This window comes from Carcharodon carcharias, chromosome 17 (assembly GCF_017639515.1).
Source record: "Carcharodon carcharias isolate sCarCar2 chromosome 17, sCarCar2.pri, whole genome shotgun sequence".
Taxonomy (NCBI): domain Eukaryota; kingdom Metazoa; phylum Chordata; class Chondrichthyes; order Lamniformes; family Lamnidae; genus Carcharodon; species Carcharodon carcharias.
Genome location: NC_054483.1, coordinates 100,046,205 through 100,064,346, shown reverse-complemented (window position 1 = coordinate 100,064,346; position 18,142 = coordinate 100,046,205). Strand labels below are relative to the sequence as shown.

The 18,142-nt window shown below is 47.2% G+C and overlaps 2 protein-coding genes across 2 annotated transcripts in view; both read right to left on the bottom strand.

Annotated features, from left to right (window-relative positions):
- Positions 1 to 6,725: 6,725 nt before the first annotated feature.
- Positions 6,726 to 9,606, bottom strand: LOC121290068 (calcium homeostasis modulator protein 3-like). The gene is made up of 2 exons (XM_041210225.1): positions 9,052 to 9,606; positions 6,726 to 7,263 (listed from the first exon to the last, which is right to left on the bottom strand). The coding sequence occupies exons 1-2, from the start codon at positions 9,604 to 9,606 to the stop codon at positions 6,868 to 6,870; spliced, it is 951 nt and encodes a 316-aa protein (XP_041066159.1). The 3' UTR covers positions 6,726 to 6,867.
- Positions 9,607 to 12,796: 3,190 nt separating this feature from the next.
- LOC121289948 (gamma-glutamyl hydrolase-like) overlaps positions 12,797 to 18,142 on the bottom strand; it is a 61,257-nt gene continuing 55,911 nt past the window's right edge. The window contains exons 8-10 of the mRNA XM_041209960.1: positions 17,605 to 17,698; positions 16,516 to 16,653; positions 12,797 to 13,433 (exon numbers count right to left, since the gene is read on the bottom strand). Coding sequence (XP_041065894.1) covers positions 13,312 to 13,433; positions 16,516 to 16,653; positions 17,605 to 17,698 — 354 coding nt within the window. The 3' untranslated portion in view covers positions 12,797 to 13,311. The remainder of the gene's footprint in view (positions 13,434 to 16,515; positions 16,654 to 17,604; positions 17,699 to 18,142) is intronic.

Sequence of the window (18,142 nt, the reverse complement as noted above, 5' to 3'; positions counted from 1 at the left end):
CAGTGAAGTCCTGGAGTTTGAGACAACTGATCCCCAACAACCACAACCATCTACCTTTGTGCTAGGTATGACTCCAACCAGAGGAGAGTTTTCCCTCTGATTCCCATTGACTCCAGTTTTGTTAGGGGTCCTTGATGCCACACTCAGTCAAAAGTGGCCTCCCACCTCACCTCTGGAGTTCAGCTCTTTTGTCCATGTTTGAACCAAGGCTGCAATGAGGTCAGGAGCTGAGTGGCCCTGGTGGAACCCAAACTGGGAGTCAGAAAGCAGCTTATTGCTAAGCAAGTGCCATTTGATAGCACTGTTGATGACCCCTTCCATCACTTTACTGATGATCAAGAGTAGACAAGGATGCAAAGGTCAGAGAAGGTGCTGGGGTCAGAGAGAAGTGTTGGCGTCAGAGAGAATGCAAGGATCAGATGGGTGCAGGGGTCAGAGAGTGTCTAGGGATCAGGGAGATAATCAGCGCGTAAAATCTTGAATGATCTTGGGTTTTCTAGAGTGTTAGAGATGCTTGGAGCAAATTGAAATGTTTGGTGTGAAGTAGGAAAGGAAGGTGTTAAAATTTGCCAAACCTGTTGAACAGGCGACTTTGTAGGGTGCTGGTTACAATTCTGCAGGTCTGAAGAAGTCTTCGTAGTCATATACAGGTTAACTGTAAGTCTGTAGAACTACTTACAAATACACAGTAAAGGGTACAAGCTGGGAGCTGTCTCCATGCTTGCTGGTACACACATCTCTGTCCAACACTCGACTGACCTTGGGTGTGATATTGTATTCTCTTACATCACTGTGTGGGCGGCACTGTACGCAGTCCCACATTAACCCTATATGTGCGAGACCGTTATACTACAGCAACTGATTCACTGTTTCCCATTTTACTCACTACCCAGGAGAAAGTCCCATCTCATCGTTTCCTGAAGATAGCTTTCACGAGGAAGCTTTTGATTTGAGACCATGCTGGAACCAGGAAAGATGATCGATAGAGATGTGAGATGTTATTTCATTTGTTGAGTGAATCCAGTTTAAATTTGAATATATTTGAATATGTTTGAAGTTTTTGGATGACAAAGTCAATTTCCTCACTCCAAATTTCCATATGATTTAAAATAATCTTTCCCAAAGCCTCTGATTAATGATTGATTCTGTCTTCATCCGTTAAGGAAAGATCATCCTGAAGGACACACACACGTGACCAATTCCGGTTGGACATATTCCAGGAATTTTATACTAAATTTCTGCCCATCCCATTAAACCCCCTCGTCCCCTGATACCCCCTCCTCCCAGTGAATGCCCCCCTCTGCCCCATGAATACTCCTCCTCCCAGTGAATACCCTCTCCTTCCAGTGAATACCCCTCCTCCCAGTGAATACACTCTCCTCCCAGTGAATAACCTCCCCCGTGAATATCCTCTCCTCCCAGTGAATTCTCTCTCCTCCCAGTGAATACCCCCTCCTCCCAGTGAATACCCCCTCCCCCTTGAATACCCCCTCCTCCCAGTGAATATCCCCTCCCCCCCAATGAATACTCTCCTACTAGTGAATACCACCTCCTCCCAGTGAATACTCTCTCCTCCCAGTGAGTACCGCTCTCCCAGTGAATACACCCTCCTCCCAGTGAAAAGCCACCCCCATGAATACCCCCTCCTCCCAGTGAATACCTTCTTGTCACATCACTTATCCTCTTTTCCTGTTCCATCTCAACTCAGAATCAATAAGGAATTGAGGATGAGGTGAGGAGTTGGCCTTATTTTTGTTCGTTCCTCTGGTAAGATGCTGCCCAACACTTTAATTGATTCCAAATATTCTGCTTCATCTTCTTAAATCGAGGAATGCTTGAGGAATTTTCCTGATATTAGTTCTAAAGTTTCCATTCACAAATTTAAATGTGGGAAATCTTGTCCTACTCTCCAATTAAACACAAAGTAATATTGAGGATTTACTTTCTTTCTTCTGTTAACTGATGCACCACCATCTGTAATATCAGCTCCATCCCTAATGCACAAACTGAAAGGCTCATAACCCTTCCTGATGACTTAGACAGATGGGAGATCTGAGACAAAAAGACAGTATCTTCAATCATGCAGCACTCCCTCAGTACTGACCCCCTGACAGTGCAGCACTCCTTCAGTACTGACCCTGACAGTGCAGTACTCCCTCAGTACTGACCCACCAACAGTGCAGCACTCCCTCAGTACTGACCCCCTGACAGTGCAGCACTCCTTCAGTACTGACCATAACAGTGCAGTACTCCTTCAGTACTGACCCACCAACAGTGCAGCACTCCCTCAGTACTGACCCTCCGACAGTGCAGCACTCCCTCGGTACTGACAGTGCAGCATGTTTATCAACACTGACCATGTCTCAGTGCAGCACTCCCTCAGTACTGACCCTCTGACAGTGCAGCACTCTATCAGTACTGACAGTGCAGCATGTCTATCAACACTGACCATGTCTCAGTACAGCACTCCCTCACTGGGAGCAACCCTCAAATATCATGACTAAAACAGATAATTTGGTCACTATCAGAAGAAGATCTGTTCAATGTTAAGGTGAGATTTGGACAGATGCCTGAGGGATAAGGGGAGTTTCTAATGGACACTTTCCTTTCTGGTCCTGTCCTGTTGCTAGTTGTCTTTTTGAAAGGGGGTTAAACATATGAAGAGATGCGATAGAAATAGCTCAGTTTGTGAAGCCACTTCCTTTCTCGGATGTAAACTGTGTGATTTGAGGAAGTGACCACACTGAATCGCAATAAGATCTGTGAACTCTATACAGAGCCCTGGAGCCTGTCTCAACCACACTTTGTAGAGATGTTCGCCAGAAGCTGTGCATGAGACAGATGATGCAGTTGTGTGAGCGACGCCAGTGAATGTGTGGATGAACGAGGTGCTGTGACCTTCACCGGTTTGCATATTGTTAATCCTGATCAACCTTCAGTAGTTATTGAGTGTGGTTAGAGTTCATATGCAAAGAGAAGCCAAACAGTCCAGAGCCAGCTGCAGTCACAAAAGCAGCACTCAGGCCCTAACCCAGGCACCTTCAGCAATCCCCAGGCCTTCGTGCCTGTTCCATCATTCAACCAGATCACCTTGATTGAATTCCAGCCCCATTCACCCCATCTTCCCCCTTCACCCAATCCCCTCAGCCAATTAAAATCTATCTCAGCCTTGAAAGCGCCAACTGATCCCCAAAACCGGCAGTTGTTTGCGGCTGAGTGAATGCCAGATTAATATCCTCCAGGTGCAAAGATTAAAGGGAGACAAACGACAGGATGTGGTGTTGAAGGGAAATTGGAGGACAGAGAACAGTGATCTACATTAAAATGAACACAATTGAAGTCAGACTTGTGGGTAAAAGGCATGTCCTGAGCACAGGTCAGGTTGAGGAATAAAGGACCAGTAAAGCTGGGCATTGCAGAGCTGATGGATTTGTCTCGGATTGAACTCCATGGACAAACTAACGATGGGGAAACTCCAAACTGAGGGAATCGAAGACTCAATGGGACAGCGCGTTGTTTGTACCACTGCAGGAATGTGAAAGATGTAATGTTACCACAGGGGGGGAGAAAGCTGAGGTTGATCAGTGCAGATAATTTAATGGATATTAAAGAGTTTCAATTCAGTTGGATATAGGGGATTGTCTATATGTAACTGACAGTGCAACACTCCCTCAGTACTGACATGCTGACAGTACAACACTCCCTCAGAATTAACATTCCAACAGTGCAGCACTCCCTCAGTACTGAGCCTCCAACAGTACAGCACATCCTCAGTACTGACTTTCTGACAGTGCAACACTCCCTCACTACTGTTTCTCTGACAGTGCAGCACTCCCTCAGTACTGACCCTCTGACAGTGCAGCATTCCCTCAGTACTGACCCTCTGACAGTGCAGCACTCGCTCAGTACTAACCCTCTGACAGTGCAGCGCTCCCTCAGTACTGACCCTCTGACAGTGCAGCACTCCCTCACTACTGACCCTCTGACAGTGCAGCGCTCCCTCAGTGCTGACCCTCTGACGGTGCAGCACTCCCTCAGTACTGACCCTCCTGACAGTGCAGCACTCCCTCAGTACTGACCCTCTTGACAGTGCAGCACTCCCTCAGTACTGACCCTCTGACGGTGCAGCACTCCCTCAGTACTGACCCTCTTGACAGTGCAGCACTCTCTCAGTACTGACCCCCTTGACAGTGCAGCACTCCCTCAGTACTGACCCTCCGACAGTGCAGCACTCTCTCAGTACTGACCCTCTGACAGTGCAGCCCTTCCTCAGTACTGACCCTCTGACAGTGCAGCACTCTCTCAGTACTGACCCTCTGACAGTGCAGCCCTTCCTCAGTACTGACCCTCTGACAGTGCAGGACTCCCTCAGTACTGACCCTCTGACAGTGCAGCACTCTCTCAGTACTGACCCTCTGACAGTGCAGCCCTTCCTCAGTACTGACCCTCTGACAGTGCAGGACTCCCTCAGTACTGATCCTCTGACAGTGCAGCACTCGCTCAGTACTGACCCTCTGACAGTGCAGCACTCCCTCAGTACTGACCCTCTGACAGTGCAGCACTCCCTCAGTACTGACCCTCTGACAGTGCAGCACTCTCTCTACTAATTTGATTAAATCACAGTCAATAACATTTGTCACTTTTCTTTCATTGAGAAACATTGTTATAAAATTGTTTTTATTGCAATGTTTTGTACAGAAAACAGAGATTATGGAATTTGATTGAATTCAGAAGCAAAATGTAACATTATGATTGTGAACATCTGGAACCCTGAATATTGCCTCACTCCCAACAGCTGGAACATCAGCCTGTGGAAGAGGGATGGATGTGAGCTGTGACCGTGTGAAAGATGCTTTGTCATCATATCACACAGCCCAACCTAACAACAGGCACTCCAACTGTTTCCAGGACCATCCCAGCCACTCCCTCTCTCTACTCTCTATATCTAATCTCTCCCTGCATCTCCCCTCCTTCCTTCCCTCTCTCCATCTCTCTCCCTTTCCTCCGTCTCTCACTCCCACTCACTCCCTCATCCTCTCTCTCTCTGATGCTCCCACTCCATCTTCCTCTCTCTCTCCCTGTCTCTCCCTCATCCTTTCCCCATCCCCCTCTCTCCCCCTCCGTCCTTCCCTCTGATTCTCTCTTTCTCTCCTTCCACTCCCTCTCCCTCCCACTCTGCCTCTCCCTCTCCCCCAGTCTCTCCCTTTCTCTCCCCTCCGCCTCTCTCTCTCTTCCCTCTTTCTGCCTTTACCTCCCCAACTCTCTGTGCTCTCCCTATCTATTAACTCTCTCTCAGCCTTGCCTGTGTGGTTTACATAGCGTTCAGCCCTGAATATAAAGTAACTTTGGCCTGTGATTTTAGACCATGCTGGGATTTAGAGAGATCGAGAGAGAGACGGACAGAGAGAGAGAGAGAGGACAAGAGGAAGTCAGAACATTCTTGCCATTTCTCTCCCTCCTCCCTTTGCCTTCTCACTCTTTCACTCTTTACATTTCTCTGTTTCTTTCCTTCTCTACTTTGCTCTTTCTTTCTAGTTCTTTGCCATTTATTGCCTGATGTCTCTCTCCAAGACAGGAGAGTGACTGATACAGGAGAGTGACCAATACAGGAGAGTGACTGATACAGGAGAGTGACCGATACAGGAGTGTGACTGATACAGGAGAGTGACCGATACAGGAGAGTGACTGATACAGGAGAGTGACTGATACAGGAGTGTGACTGATACAGGAGAGTGAATGATACAGGAGAGTGACTGACACAGGAGGGTGACTGATACAGGAGAGTGACCGATACCGGAGAGTGACCGATACAGGAGTGTGACTGATACAGGAGAGTGACTGATACAGGAGTGTGACTGATACAGGACAGTGACCGATACAGGAGAGAGACTGATACAGGAGAGTGACTGATACAGGAGAGTGACTGATACAGGCGAGTGACCAATACAGGAGAGTGACTGATACAGGAGAGTGATTGATACAGGAGAGTGACCGATACAGGAGTGTGACTGATACAGGAGAGTGACTGATACAGGAGAGTGATTGATACAGGAGAGTGACCGATACAGGAGTGTGACTGATACAGGAGAGTGACTGATACAGGAGTGTGACTGATACAGGAGAGTGATTGATACAGGAGAGTGACTGATACAGGAGTGTGACCGATACAGGAGTGTGACTGATACAGGAGTGTGACTGATACAGGAGTGTGACCGATACAGGAGAGTGACTGATACAGGAGAGTGACCGATACAGGAGTGTGACTGATACAGGAAAGTGACTGATACAGGAGAGTGACTGATACAGGAGTGTGACTGATACAGGAGTGTGACTGATACAGGAAAGTGACTGATACAGGAGAGTGACGGATACAGGAGGGTGACCGATACAGGAGAGTGACTGATACAGGAGTGTGACTGATACAGGAGTGTGACTGATACAGGAGAGTGACTGATACAGGAGTGTGACTGATACAGAAGTGTGACTGATACAGGAGAGTGACTGATACAGGAGATCGACTGATACAGGAGTGTGACTGATACAGGAGGGTGACTGATACAGGAGAGTGACTGATACAGGAGTGTGACTGATACAGGCGAGTGACCGATACAGGAGTGTGACTGATACAGGAGACTAACTGATACAGGAGAGTGACTGATACAGGAGAGTGACTGATACAAGAGAGTGACTGGACAGGAGCGTGACCTCTGCGTTGGGGGTGGGGTGGATAGCAGCGACAGGTCAGTGGAGGGAGGGGTGACTGATGTTCAGTTGCCTGGCAACCATTTCTTATGGCTGGAGTTGACTTTGTTGAGGAAAATGAGCAGAGTGGATATGCTTGAGACATAGGCCTCCCCCTCCCCCCCACTACAGCACAGTCTGCTTGCTGGTGCTCAGCGGTGGTGTGCGTTGCTGCTGGCTGATGGGGCTGATATTCAGCGAAGGTTTTGCATTGAACCACTTCATCAGGAGGTTATTAAGTTGCTCCTTGTTTGTGATGCCTTGCAGGTGGTCACTCTCGGCCGCCCCTGGACAATACATCTCCAGCTCAACCTGCACACTGCGGAAGAAGTGTCTGACACAGTGACGGGCAAAGTCTTGTGCGTGCTCATGGCACGTCTCTTCAAAGATTGTCTGTTCAATGTCAATGTAGTTACTCCAGTACTTACTCTGCAGGAAGGTGACATGTTTGGAACATGGCTTGAGGCAGCGGGCGAGGAAAGCAGCCAAGATCAGCAAGAGGAGGATGGTCCATCCCAGGCCCTAAAGGACAACAGTTAAAAAGCAGCCATTGGAAGGCCAGGTGAGCAGCCAATCTCATTGGGTGCTGAAACCCTCCTGACCCCAACATCACCCCAGCAGCTGTTTGTTGAATGGCTCTCGTTGTCCCTTTGTATCACCCTCTGCGTAAAGAGACAAATCCAGTCCCTGACCCCCTGCCCCCTGACCCCTGCCCCAAGGTTACCCTTCGAACCTTGACTCTATGCCCTCTGTATTGCTCCCTGTCCCATTAAATAACTACTGGTATTGTCATAGAAATGGGAGGAGGGCATTCAGCCACTCAGGCCTATTCCACCAGTAAGTTAGATTATGGTTAATCTCTATTTTAATGCACTTACCATCCTCGGTTCCAGTAATCCCCTTACCCAACAAAAATCAATCACAGTTGTGAAATTTTCTACTGACCTCCAGTCTCAACAGCTTTTTTGGGGGAAAAGGTTCCAGGTTCCCACTCCCCTTTGTGTGAAGAAGTGCTTCCTGACATCAGCCCTGAACAGCCTGGCTCTCATTGTGAGGTTCTGCCCAGAGCCCACACCCACTCTGAATTTGATTTTCATTGTCTGAACTCAACAAAGCCCCAGACAGAACAGAAAAGCAAGGTCAAAAGTTGAGTGACTTCATTCTGGACTTAAAAAGATAGCGATTGTGGGAGGGTGGGGAGAGTGAGGGATGGGAGAGCGAGGGAGGGGAGAGTGGGGGAAGGGAATGTGATGGAGGGGAGATCGAAGGAAGGGAGAGCAAGGGAGGGGAGAGCGAGGGAGGGGAGAGCGAAGGAAGGGAGAGTGAGGGAAGGGAGAGCGAAAGAGGGGAGAGTGAGGGAAGGGAGAGTGAGGGAAGGGAGAGCGAAGGAGGGGAGAGTGAGGGAGGGGAGAGTGAGGGAAGGGAGAACGAAAGAGAGGAGAGTGAGGGAAGGGAGAGTGAGGGAAGGGAGAGCGAAGGAGGGGAGAGTGAGGGAAGGGAATGCAAGGGAGGGAAGAGTGAGAGAGGGGAGAGCAAGGGAGGGGAGAGTGAGGGAGTGGGGGAGTTACACAGATTTGAGGCCCTGGGAAGGGCTCAACGGGAGAGACAGTGATGATGAAGGGGAGGGGGGAAGTTGGGATGGGGAAAGTTGGGGGTTGAGGAATGAGAACAGTTGAAGTGATAAAATGAACCAAGAAATCATGTGTCAACTTGAGAGAGATTACCTCAGCAGGTTAAGTGATGCCAGATAGAAGCTGGTTAAAATGACATTCCAATTGACAGACTTAACCATGTGGAATTTCAGCATCAAGGAGCAAGTTGACAGTGTGTTGAACAGGAACCCGGCATTAACCAGCTTACTGAACTCGCTGACATGAGTCACTCGAGCTGTCATCCTACATGTAACAGCTTAGAGTTGGATGGGTCAGAGATCAGGCACTGACCTTTCACCCTTTGGATTTGAGCTTCAACCCAACGCAGTGGGAGAGACAGTGAATTTTAACCATTCCAGGGACTGAGCGTTGAGATTGGGCAGACACTGTCTACTCTTCGTGAGAGAGAGATTCTGTCTGGTTACCAACTCTCCTCCGAGTAGAAATTCTCCTTACTTACTCTATCAAAGCCCTTCTAGATTTTGAACACCTCTATTAAATCTCCCCTTAACCTTCTCTGCTCCAAGCAGAACAATCCCACAATCCCAGCTTCTCCGCAAATCCCTTACCCCTGGTCCCATTCTGGGTAAATCTCCTCCGTACCCTCTCCAAGGCCTCAACATCCTTCCTAAAGTGAATGAAGACTGATTTGGATTACCTGGGAGATGGAGCGGAGGTACCTGTGTACTGCTTTCCTGGGGAAGGCATGGTTATGTTGGAGGTGGTCAGGTATGAGGTCCTTACAGGGCACCTTGGACAGGAGGGTTAGCAGGTCTCCTCCAGGATCGCCACTCGTGTTGGTAAAGCGACTGGGATCCACTGAGGTGCTGAAGGCACAGACAACACACTTGCCGTCCAGCAGAGCGACAATGAGCCAGATGATGGGAGCGATGACAGCTCTCTGGACCACAGCGAAGAACATGTAGTGCAGCAACGAAGTGTCCTTGGCCCTCCTGCTCTCTGGGCGCTGCCATTCCTCCATCATCAGGAACGAGTGCTTGTTAACAATGATACCGCAGAGGAAGAGGATGATGGGTGGCAAGAACATGACCCCAACCCCATAGACCGTGTTGTAAATGGGCAAACACGGGCAGATAAATTGGAAGGAGCTGTAGATCCAGATACTTGCCAATGCCAGGATTCCACAAATCCCGTTCATCATTGACTCCGAGTTGGACTGGAAGTGACGGAAGATATTGACAAAGCGATCCATGACGGTGCGTGTTGGGAATGTTGGCAAGAGCAGAGCTGGGAGAGAAGCAGCCGACAAGCGAGATTTCCACACATCCACTGAGAACTAAGCTGCCTGAGGATAACTCCCTCCTTCCTGGCCTCGGATTTGCTGAATCCTCAGGTTTAAATCTGTTGTCCAAATGGGAGAAGAGCTGTCACTCAACGATGGGCAGGTGTCGACGACACAGAGCAAGGACACACCTGTCCACCAGGTGGGGCTGCTGAACAGGGATTTGTATTAAAGGAACCCTTTGATTTCAGCCTAAATTCAGGGTTTAAAATGTATGAGCAAACGCACGACACATTGTCACGGTGCCAAAACACCAGCTCCCCAATCCTGGATGGAAGAGGCCCAGCCAACAACAAAGACTTGCATTTATATCGGACCCTTACCACAGTAAACTATCCCAGGGTGCAGAATAGGAGCATAAATCCGATAGCAATTTGACATGGAACCACCTAAGGAAATAGTAGGACAGGTGAACAAAATCTTGGTCAAAGAGGTGGGTTTTAAGATAAGGAAATTATTCCAGAATTCAGGACCTCAGCAGCTGAGGGCATGGCCGCTAATAGTGGAAGGATTAGAATTGTGGGTGAACAGGGGGGCTGAATTGTGGAAGTGCGAAAGAGAGGGGTGTTGGGCTGAAGAAACGTTTATCATCAGAAACTTCATGAAAGCATTAGGCCCACATCCAAAATTGAACACTGCAGCGGCAAATTTCTGATGGCAATTCCATCGGAGTGCCCGTGAGGCTGAATTTCAAAAGCCCGTTCTTGTTGAGATTGGCTTGGAACCCTGTTCCTCTCTTGCAGATGCTGCCTGACCTGCTCCATATTTCCAAGATTTTCTATTTCTATTTATGACCATTTGCCCTGTGTTCATTCGATTTCCTTGATGCCTGTCTGGTGCATTGGGAGTTTCTCCAAACTGTGGTCAGGATTTCCAACAGCACGAGACCATTCTCATTCATGTTGTTCCTGGTCAGTCTCCAGCCCTCGGGGAATTGTTTAACCTTCACTCCCTGCTAATTTAATCTAAGCAGGATTGGTGATTATCCAATTGGAGACCTCCTCACCACCACGATCAGCCTCTCCATCATCCCGCTCCTCCTGTGACCCAAGTCGGGGCCTTTTCCATATTACCAGCAGCACCAAATCAATGGGAGCCATCGGAACAAGAGGCCATTCAGCCCCTCAAGCCTGTTCCATCATTCAGATCCACACCTCACCTCTATTTAGCTGCCTGTGCCCCATTGTTCTTGATACCATCAAAAGTCTATGGACACTTCCAATTGCCCTTGATCAATTGACAAGGGTCATCATTTGACTTTTAATTCCTGATGTTTTTTTATTGAACTCAAACTCCACCACCTGCCATGGTGGGATTTGAACCTGGCTCCCCAGAGTATTACCCTGGGTCTCTAGAGCACTAATCTAGCAACAATACCACTACACAATCACCTCCCCCTAAACTCATGGGATAGGAACATAAGATTTAGGAGCAGGAGTAGACCATTCAGCCCTTGGAGCTTGCTCCACCATTCAATAAGATGATGATTATCTCCACTTTCCTGCCTGCACCCCCATAACCCTTGACTCCCTTGTCGATCAAAAATCTAATTCAGCCTTGAATAAATTCAATAAGCTAGCCTCCACTGCTTTCTGGGAGAATACAAGCCTAATCTATATAACCTCTCCTCATAATTCAATCCTTTTAGCTCCAGGATCATTCTGGTGAATCTACCCTGCATCTAATTTAAGGCCAATATCTCCTTCCAGAGGTGCAGGCTCCAGAAATGGACAGAGTTACTGCCAGGTATGATCTGACCAGAGCTCTGTAAAGCTGTGTTTTCAATGCACTGAAAGAACTATAACCTCACACGTGGATGTGAGCTCCATTGTCACATTGTGGTGAGGTGATAAGTGATATTGTCGCTAGACTAGTAACTCAGACACCCAGGGGTAATGCTCTGGGGACCTGGGGTTCAGCAGATGGTGGAATTTGAATTCAATAAAATAAAAATCTGGAATTAAAGGTCTAATGATGACCATGAAACCATTGTCAATTGTCGTAAAAACCCATCTGGTTCATTAATGTCCTTTAGGAAAGGAAATTTGCCGTCATTACCTGGTCTGGCCTACATGTGACTCCAGACACATAGCCCTCTGAACAAGGGCAATTAGGGATGGGCAATAAATGCTGGCCTAGCCAGCGAGGCCCACATCCCATGAATGAATAAAAAAATAGACAGCAGCTCACTGCTTTGGCCCTTTAGGCCTAGCACTGCAGAAGGTCTGGCATTTCCCTGCCCAGGCCCCAGTTATCACACGACTGCTACACAATGGATGGGCTGAGGGAAACGGGCTGATTCTCTATAACACTGGCAGGTCAAACACAACTTGTACAATCTCAATTGTACCATTTGTTACTTTGAGATGTCTAGCCCTTAATCTCTAAATCCCTCTCTGATTCTCTCTCTCTCTCTCTGTGATTAACCCGTGTAACTAACCCCAGGAGTTTTCCTGCTACTATTCATGTTGGAATGTTCTGATTTTGAAAGAGGGATTCACCCACTAATCCTCCAAATCAATTTCGAGGAGTTTTGAAACATTACAACTACTGTCTCCACTCTCTCCTGCTCAGACCCCTCATCGTCTGGGTTCGGCTGGGTTTATGGTCTTTTTACATTTTAATCCTGATTAATGTGGCCATTCCCATTTGCTAGGAGAATGGGAAATGTCCTGGACAACACTCTGCTCTCAGCCAAAAGCATTAAAAACTAACTGGTAATTCATTGCTGCTTGCGGGATCTTGCTGTGCCAAAAAGGGCTGCTGCATTTTGTCCTTTCTTTATTCATTCATGGGATGTGGGCATCACTGGCAAGACCAGCATTTGTTGCCCATCCCTAATTGCCCTTGAACTGAGTGGCTTGCTAGACCATTTCAGAAGGCATTTAAGAGTCAACCACATTGCTGTGGGTCTGGACTCTCATGTAGGCCAGACCAGGTAAACACAGCAGATTTCCTTCCCTAAAGGACATTAGTGAACCAGTTGGGTTTTTAAGAGTCCAGTGCACTAAGGCACTGTGTTTCAAAGTCTTTAGTTGTGTGTGAAGTGCTTGGAAAGAGTTCTGAAAGATGGGGACAAACCCTTTACCAACAGCAAGTGTCTCCATATCAGGTTTTATTAAGTGATTTCTCTGACATAAGAAGAGAGTAGATCAGACAGTAATCATCAAGTATTCACATGCCTGGTGAATTCCAGTAATGAGTTGTAAATGTCCTGTTTTCCATTTCACACGAACCAGTTTCTGGGCCAGTCTGAGTTCAGGTTCTAGTTACTGACACCACACGTACCTGTACAGAGTCCAGTATCAGCTCAGAGCAGGGATTAGGCTCAGCTGTGATCCCGGCACATTCAAATCTCCCGCTGACGGTCACTATCATGAATGATCATTCGGGAGCGATACCACAGTGTGGGGGGAGGGGGGGTTAGTCAAGGAGTTAATGCCTTCCCGGGGGGGGACAGGAGGAGAGATCAGCAGATAGGACACAAACCCATGGCATTGCCCTCAGTGCTTCGTAGCCTTCATGCTGCACCTGCCCCTCTTGCACAATGAGAGATGCAGGACAGAGAGAGAGACGGGAACTCCAGTCTTTAACCATGGCCTAGGTAACAGGGGGTTAATCAAAGAAGTAGAGAGTTCTAAAGGAGCTCTTGTCACCCAGGAAAACCGGTTTGTGAGAGTCAATCAAGGCAGATTCTTCCTCTTCCTTTGTCTCAAAGTGGTGAAGATTCTTTCTCGCTGTTGAGAGTGAACAGATGCTCTGATGTAAGGTCATTGACTTAAAACATTAAATCTGTTTCTCTGAATAACCCCACACTTCTCCACATTATATTGCATCTGTCAATTTGCCGCCCATTCACTTTACCTGCATATATCCAGGTATAGTACATCTACTGGTTCCTCTTTATCTACCCTACCAGTTACAGTCTCAAAAAAAACTCTTCATAACTTTGTCAAACAGGATTTTCCTTTCATGAAACCATGTTTTCTCTATCGGATCATACTATGGCCAGAGTTTTTAGCTCATCGGACAGATGTGCACCTGGCCCAAGCGAGTGTAAAATGACACGTGATCACATCAGGAAAGTGTCCCGATGTCACCACGCACTCGTACAATAATTTGGTCGGTTGGCGAGTGTGGGAGTGGAATCCGCACCCACTATTAAATAAGCAGCTTATTAAGGCCTTTAACAACCCAATTCACCCGAGTTTTTGGCTGCCCGTCCAACCATCCAGTTGTGTTGGGGGTGGGGGGAGGTTGAAAAGACCAAGTGACCTTTGCATTTTTGGCAAAACATCATCCATGGGCGGGATGAGGTTTCGACTAATGAATTAAAAAAACCATTTAAAACTTCTAACTTCTATTCATGTGACAGAGTCACATGAGGGGACATGTTTTCATTATTTTTAGTATGTTTGTTTTTATTGTTAAAGATCTTCAGCTCCCTGAGGCAGCTCTGCGCCTCAGGGAGCTTTTACTGTGCGCACATACCCCGCACATGGGCGCACTTCAGCGCTCGCGCTCCTCTTACCCCAACCCCGGCAGCACTGAACACTGCAGCGCGCGTTCCACACTGGCTGGCCGTTAATTGGGCCAGCCGGCGTGAAATCCATGTTGGGGTCCGATCGTGGGCAGCTGTCGGCTTGGCAGCTTCTCCCGGGCCCACCCACCCAACAAGGGCAAAATTCTGCCCTATGCTTTTCTAAATACATTGTTAAAATTTCCTTAATAATAGATTCCAGCACTTTCACGTGACTGATATCAGACCAACTGGCCTGTAGCTCCCTGTTTACTCTCTCCTTCCTTTCTTCAATAGAAGTGTCACGTTTGCTAACTTCCAATCTGCTGGGACCATTCCAGGATTGAAGGAATCAAAGCTAGTGACATCCACTATCTCAGGAGCCTCTAGGATGTAGGTCGTTAGGTTATCAAGTCCTGGGGATTTGTTGGAATTTAGTCCCTTAAGTTTCTCCAATACTTTTTCTCAGCTGATATTACCTTACCTCGCCAACAAGAGAGAATCCAACCATCACTACTTAACATTCAATGGTATTATTTGTCGATGCACAATTATCATTAAGCTCTTTGCCCTTTCTTGTCCCAGTGTGATTGTCTTTACCCACACTGCTGCACTGCTCCACTGCCTCATCTTTGCTCTTCAGGTTTCTAAATCTCTCTTCACCTGACCCATCGCCAACTCTTTTTGTTTAAAGTTTGAAGCCTGTTGCTATTTTCCTCACTGGTTACTGTATTTCGAGAGTTGCCAGTTTAATAAAGTTAAGTGCAGGTCATTAATATATATCAGAGAGAGCAGAGGTCCTATTACCAACCCCTGGTGAACACCTCAGCCAGTCTGAAAAACAAATGCTCAACAGTGATTTCTATTTTCTGCCCTTTAACCAATTTCCTATTCATGTAGCCACTGCCCCTTTAATTCTATAGATTTCAATTTTGCTAACAACCTATTATATGGTACTTTGTCAAACTTCTTTTGAAAGTCCTGACGCTCAACATCAGCTATACACCTCACATCTACCCTCTCCAAAGAACGCAATCAAATCATTCAAACACAGTTTAACTTTAACATAATGTCATTTATCAACATGTTATTTTTTGAAGTGCTGATTGATTGTGTCTTGGATATTGTCTCTAGAAGTTTCCACAGCACTGACACTAGGCTGACTGCTCTGTGTTTGCTGGCTTCATCCTTATTCACTTTTATGAACCAGAGTTTCATCCTCCTGTCTCTGGCACCCACTCCAATCGAAGGAGGATTGGATGATTAAAGCCAGAGCCTCTACAATTTATATCCTTACTTTCCTCAGTAACCTAGGATGGATCTCACTCAGACCGGATGACTTTTCTACTTTGAGCGCTGCTGATCTTTAATTACATTATCTTTACCTGTTTTTAATTCTATCTAATTCTTTTCTCCTTCACTGTGACATTGGCAGCGTCCTCTTTCCCAATGAAGACAGATGTAAAGAATTCATTTAGTATCTCAGTCATGCCCTCTGCCTCCACACTAAGATGTTCCTTTTTGGTCTCTAATTGGCCTTGAGCTTCCTTTGACTGTCCTTTTATTGTTTATATATTTATAAAGATGTTTAGCTTCCCTTTGATCTTAGCCACTGATATATTTTCTTTGACCATCTTATTTGCCTTTTCAGTTCCCCTTTGAACTTTCTGTATTCAGCCTGGTTCCCTATTCAGTGCTCGATCTGACATTTCTCATAAACCTCCTTATTCTGTTTCATTTTAACCTCTATCTTTAGTTATCCAGGGAGATCTAGCTAAGGAGAATGAATCTATTCTGTACCTGAACTAGCTCCTATTTGGAAGCTCCTATCGCTCATTTACTGTATACCTGCCAATCTTTGATTCCAATCCACTTAGGCCTGATCCCTGTTCTATTCATTGAAATAAGCTCTCCTCCAACTGAGGATTTCAATTATTGATTTTCCTTATCCTTTTCCATAATTATTCTAAAGCTGATGATATTATGATCACTGTTTCCTAAATGCTTTCCCACTGAAACATGTCCCAATTCATTCGCCAGAATAAGCTCCAGCTTGGTTTATTTCCTCATTGGGCTGGGGCACACTCTGATTATGTATGATCATCCCACTGGGCCCTTTAAAAATGTTACTATTCCAGTCCATATTACAATAATTGAAGCCCCCCCCCCCACCTCCATTGGCACCATACTGCATCTTCCTGAAATTTGCTGCCAATTTGTTTCTCCTTCCCATTCCCATTGTTTAGTGGAAACAAAACACACAAACTAAGCCACACAAACTAAAACATCTGCAGATTTACCTTCATTTACAAAGAACTCAGCCAATAAGTAGGATATCCTGACACCATGGGCACAGTGAAGAGCCTCCAAACTCTCCTTCCATAAGAAACGGTTTGCTTCAGGATGCCATTGGGTGCCATAGAATGGATATTCAAGTGCTGCAAGAGAGAGGAGTGGGGCTCAACTCTAAAACATCAACGGCACCTCAACTACTGGCTGTATGTCTCACTGAGTTAGTGTCTGTGTGTGTGGGTGTGAGTGTGTGTCTGTGTGTGTGTGTGTCACTGGTTGAGTGTGTGTGTGTGTCGCTGGGTATCTGTGTGTGTCTGTGTGTCTGTGTCTGTGTGTGTCACTGGTTGAGTGTGTGTGTCACTGGGTGTGTGTGTCACTGGGTGTGTGTGTGTGTGCATGTGTGTGCGTGTGTGTGTGCATGTGTGTGTCACTGATTGTGTGTATGTTTGTGTGCATGTGTGTGTATGTATGAGAGAGACTGTGTGAGTGTGTGTGTATCGCTGGGTGTTTGTTTGTCACTGGGTGTGTGTGTGTGTCACTGAGCCTGTGTGTGTGCGCACGCATTGGTGTGTGTGTGTCAGTGATTGTGTGTGTGGGTGTGTGACTAAGTGTGTGTCACTTTGTGTGTGTGTGTGTCAGTGAGTGTGTTGTGTGTGTGTATGTGTGTGTATGTGTGCATGTGAGAGAGACCGGTTGAATGTGTGTGTGTGTGTGTGTGTGTGTATCACTGGGTGCGCCTATGTATATATGTGTGCGTGTGTGTGTGTCAGTGAGTGTGTTGTGTGTGTGGCTATGTTTGTGTGTGTGGGTGAGACAGACTGTGTGTGTGTGTGTGTGTGTGTGTGTGTGTGTGTGTGTGTGTGTGTGTGTGTGTGTGTGTGTGTGTATCAGTGTGTGTGTGTATCAGTGTGTGTGTGTGTGTGTGTGTGTATCAGTAGGTGTGTGTGTGTGTGTGTGTGTGTGTGTGTATCAGTGTGTGTATCAGTGTGTGTGTGTATCAGTGTGTGTGCGTGTGTGTGTGTATATCAGTGGGTGGGTGTGTGTGTGTGTCACTGGGACGGGATCACAAGGAGGGAGAAGTCCACCCCCTCTCATACCTTCCATTGTGGAGATGAATGGGACACCGTGTCGGTCAGTGCTGGTGGAGATAAGTCTGTAGAATGATCGCAATTTCTCATTGGATACAAAGGACTAAAAGCAAAAAAAGAAATTTAAACATTCACAGAGTAAAGTCTGATCCCACAGAACCTCAAATCACCCTCGAGGTGTTTCAGTGAAACTCCCTCATTCCTCTCTTCCCCCCAGCCCCTCGTTCCCTCTCACACTCCCATTCTCCCTCACTCCCTCTCACTAACTCTCATCCCTCACTTTACTGCTACCCATCACTCCTCCTCTTCCCCCCTCCCCCACACTTCCTCTCACTCTCCCCTGCCCTCACTCCACATAGCTCCCTATCCCCCACATTTCCGCTCCCCCACATTCCTCCTCCCCATCCCCCCATGTTCCTCTCTGTTCTCCCCCCTCACTACCCCCATTTTACCTATACGCCACACATTCTCCCTTCCCATCCGCCATTGCCCTCCCCAATCCCCCTCCCCTATCCTCTCCATCACACTCTCCCACCACCATCCCCGA

Bases quoted from the DNA above. Each gene is read 5' to 3' on its own strand.
- LOC121290068 (XM_041210225.1), bottom strand. From the start codon at position 9,606: ATGGATCGCTTTGTCAATATCTTCCGTCACTTCCAGTCCAACTCGGAG. The intron at 7,264-9,051 runs GTAATCCAAATC...GTTGTCCTTTAG, and splicing joins ACCTCCGCTCCATCTCCCAG to GGCCTGGGATGGACCATCCT.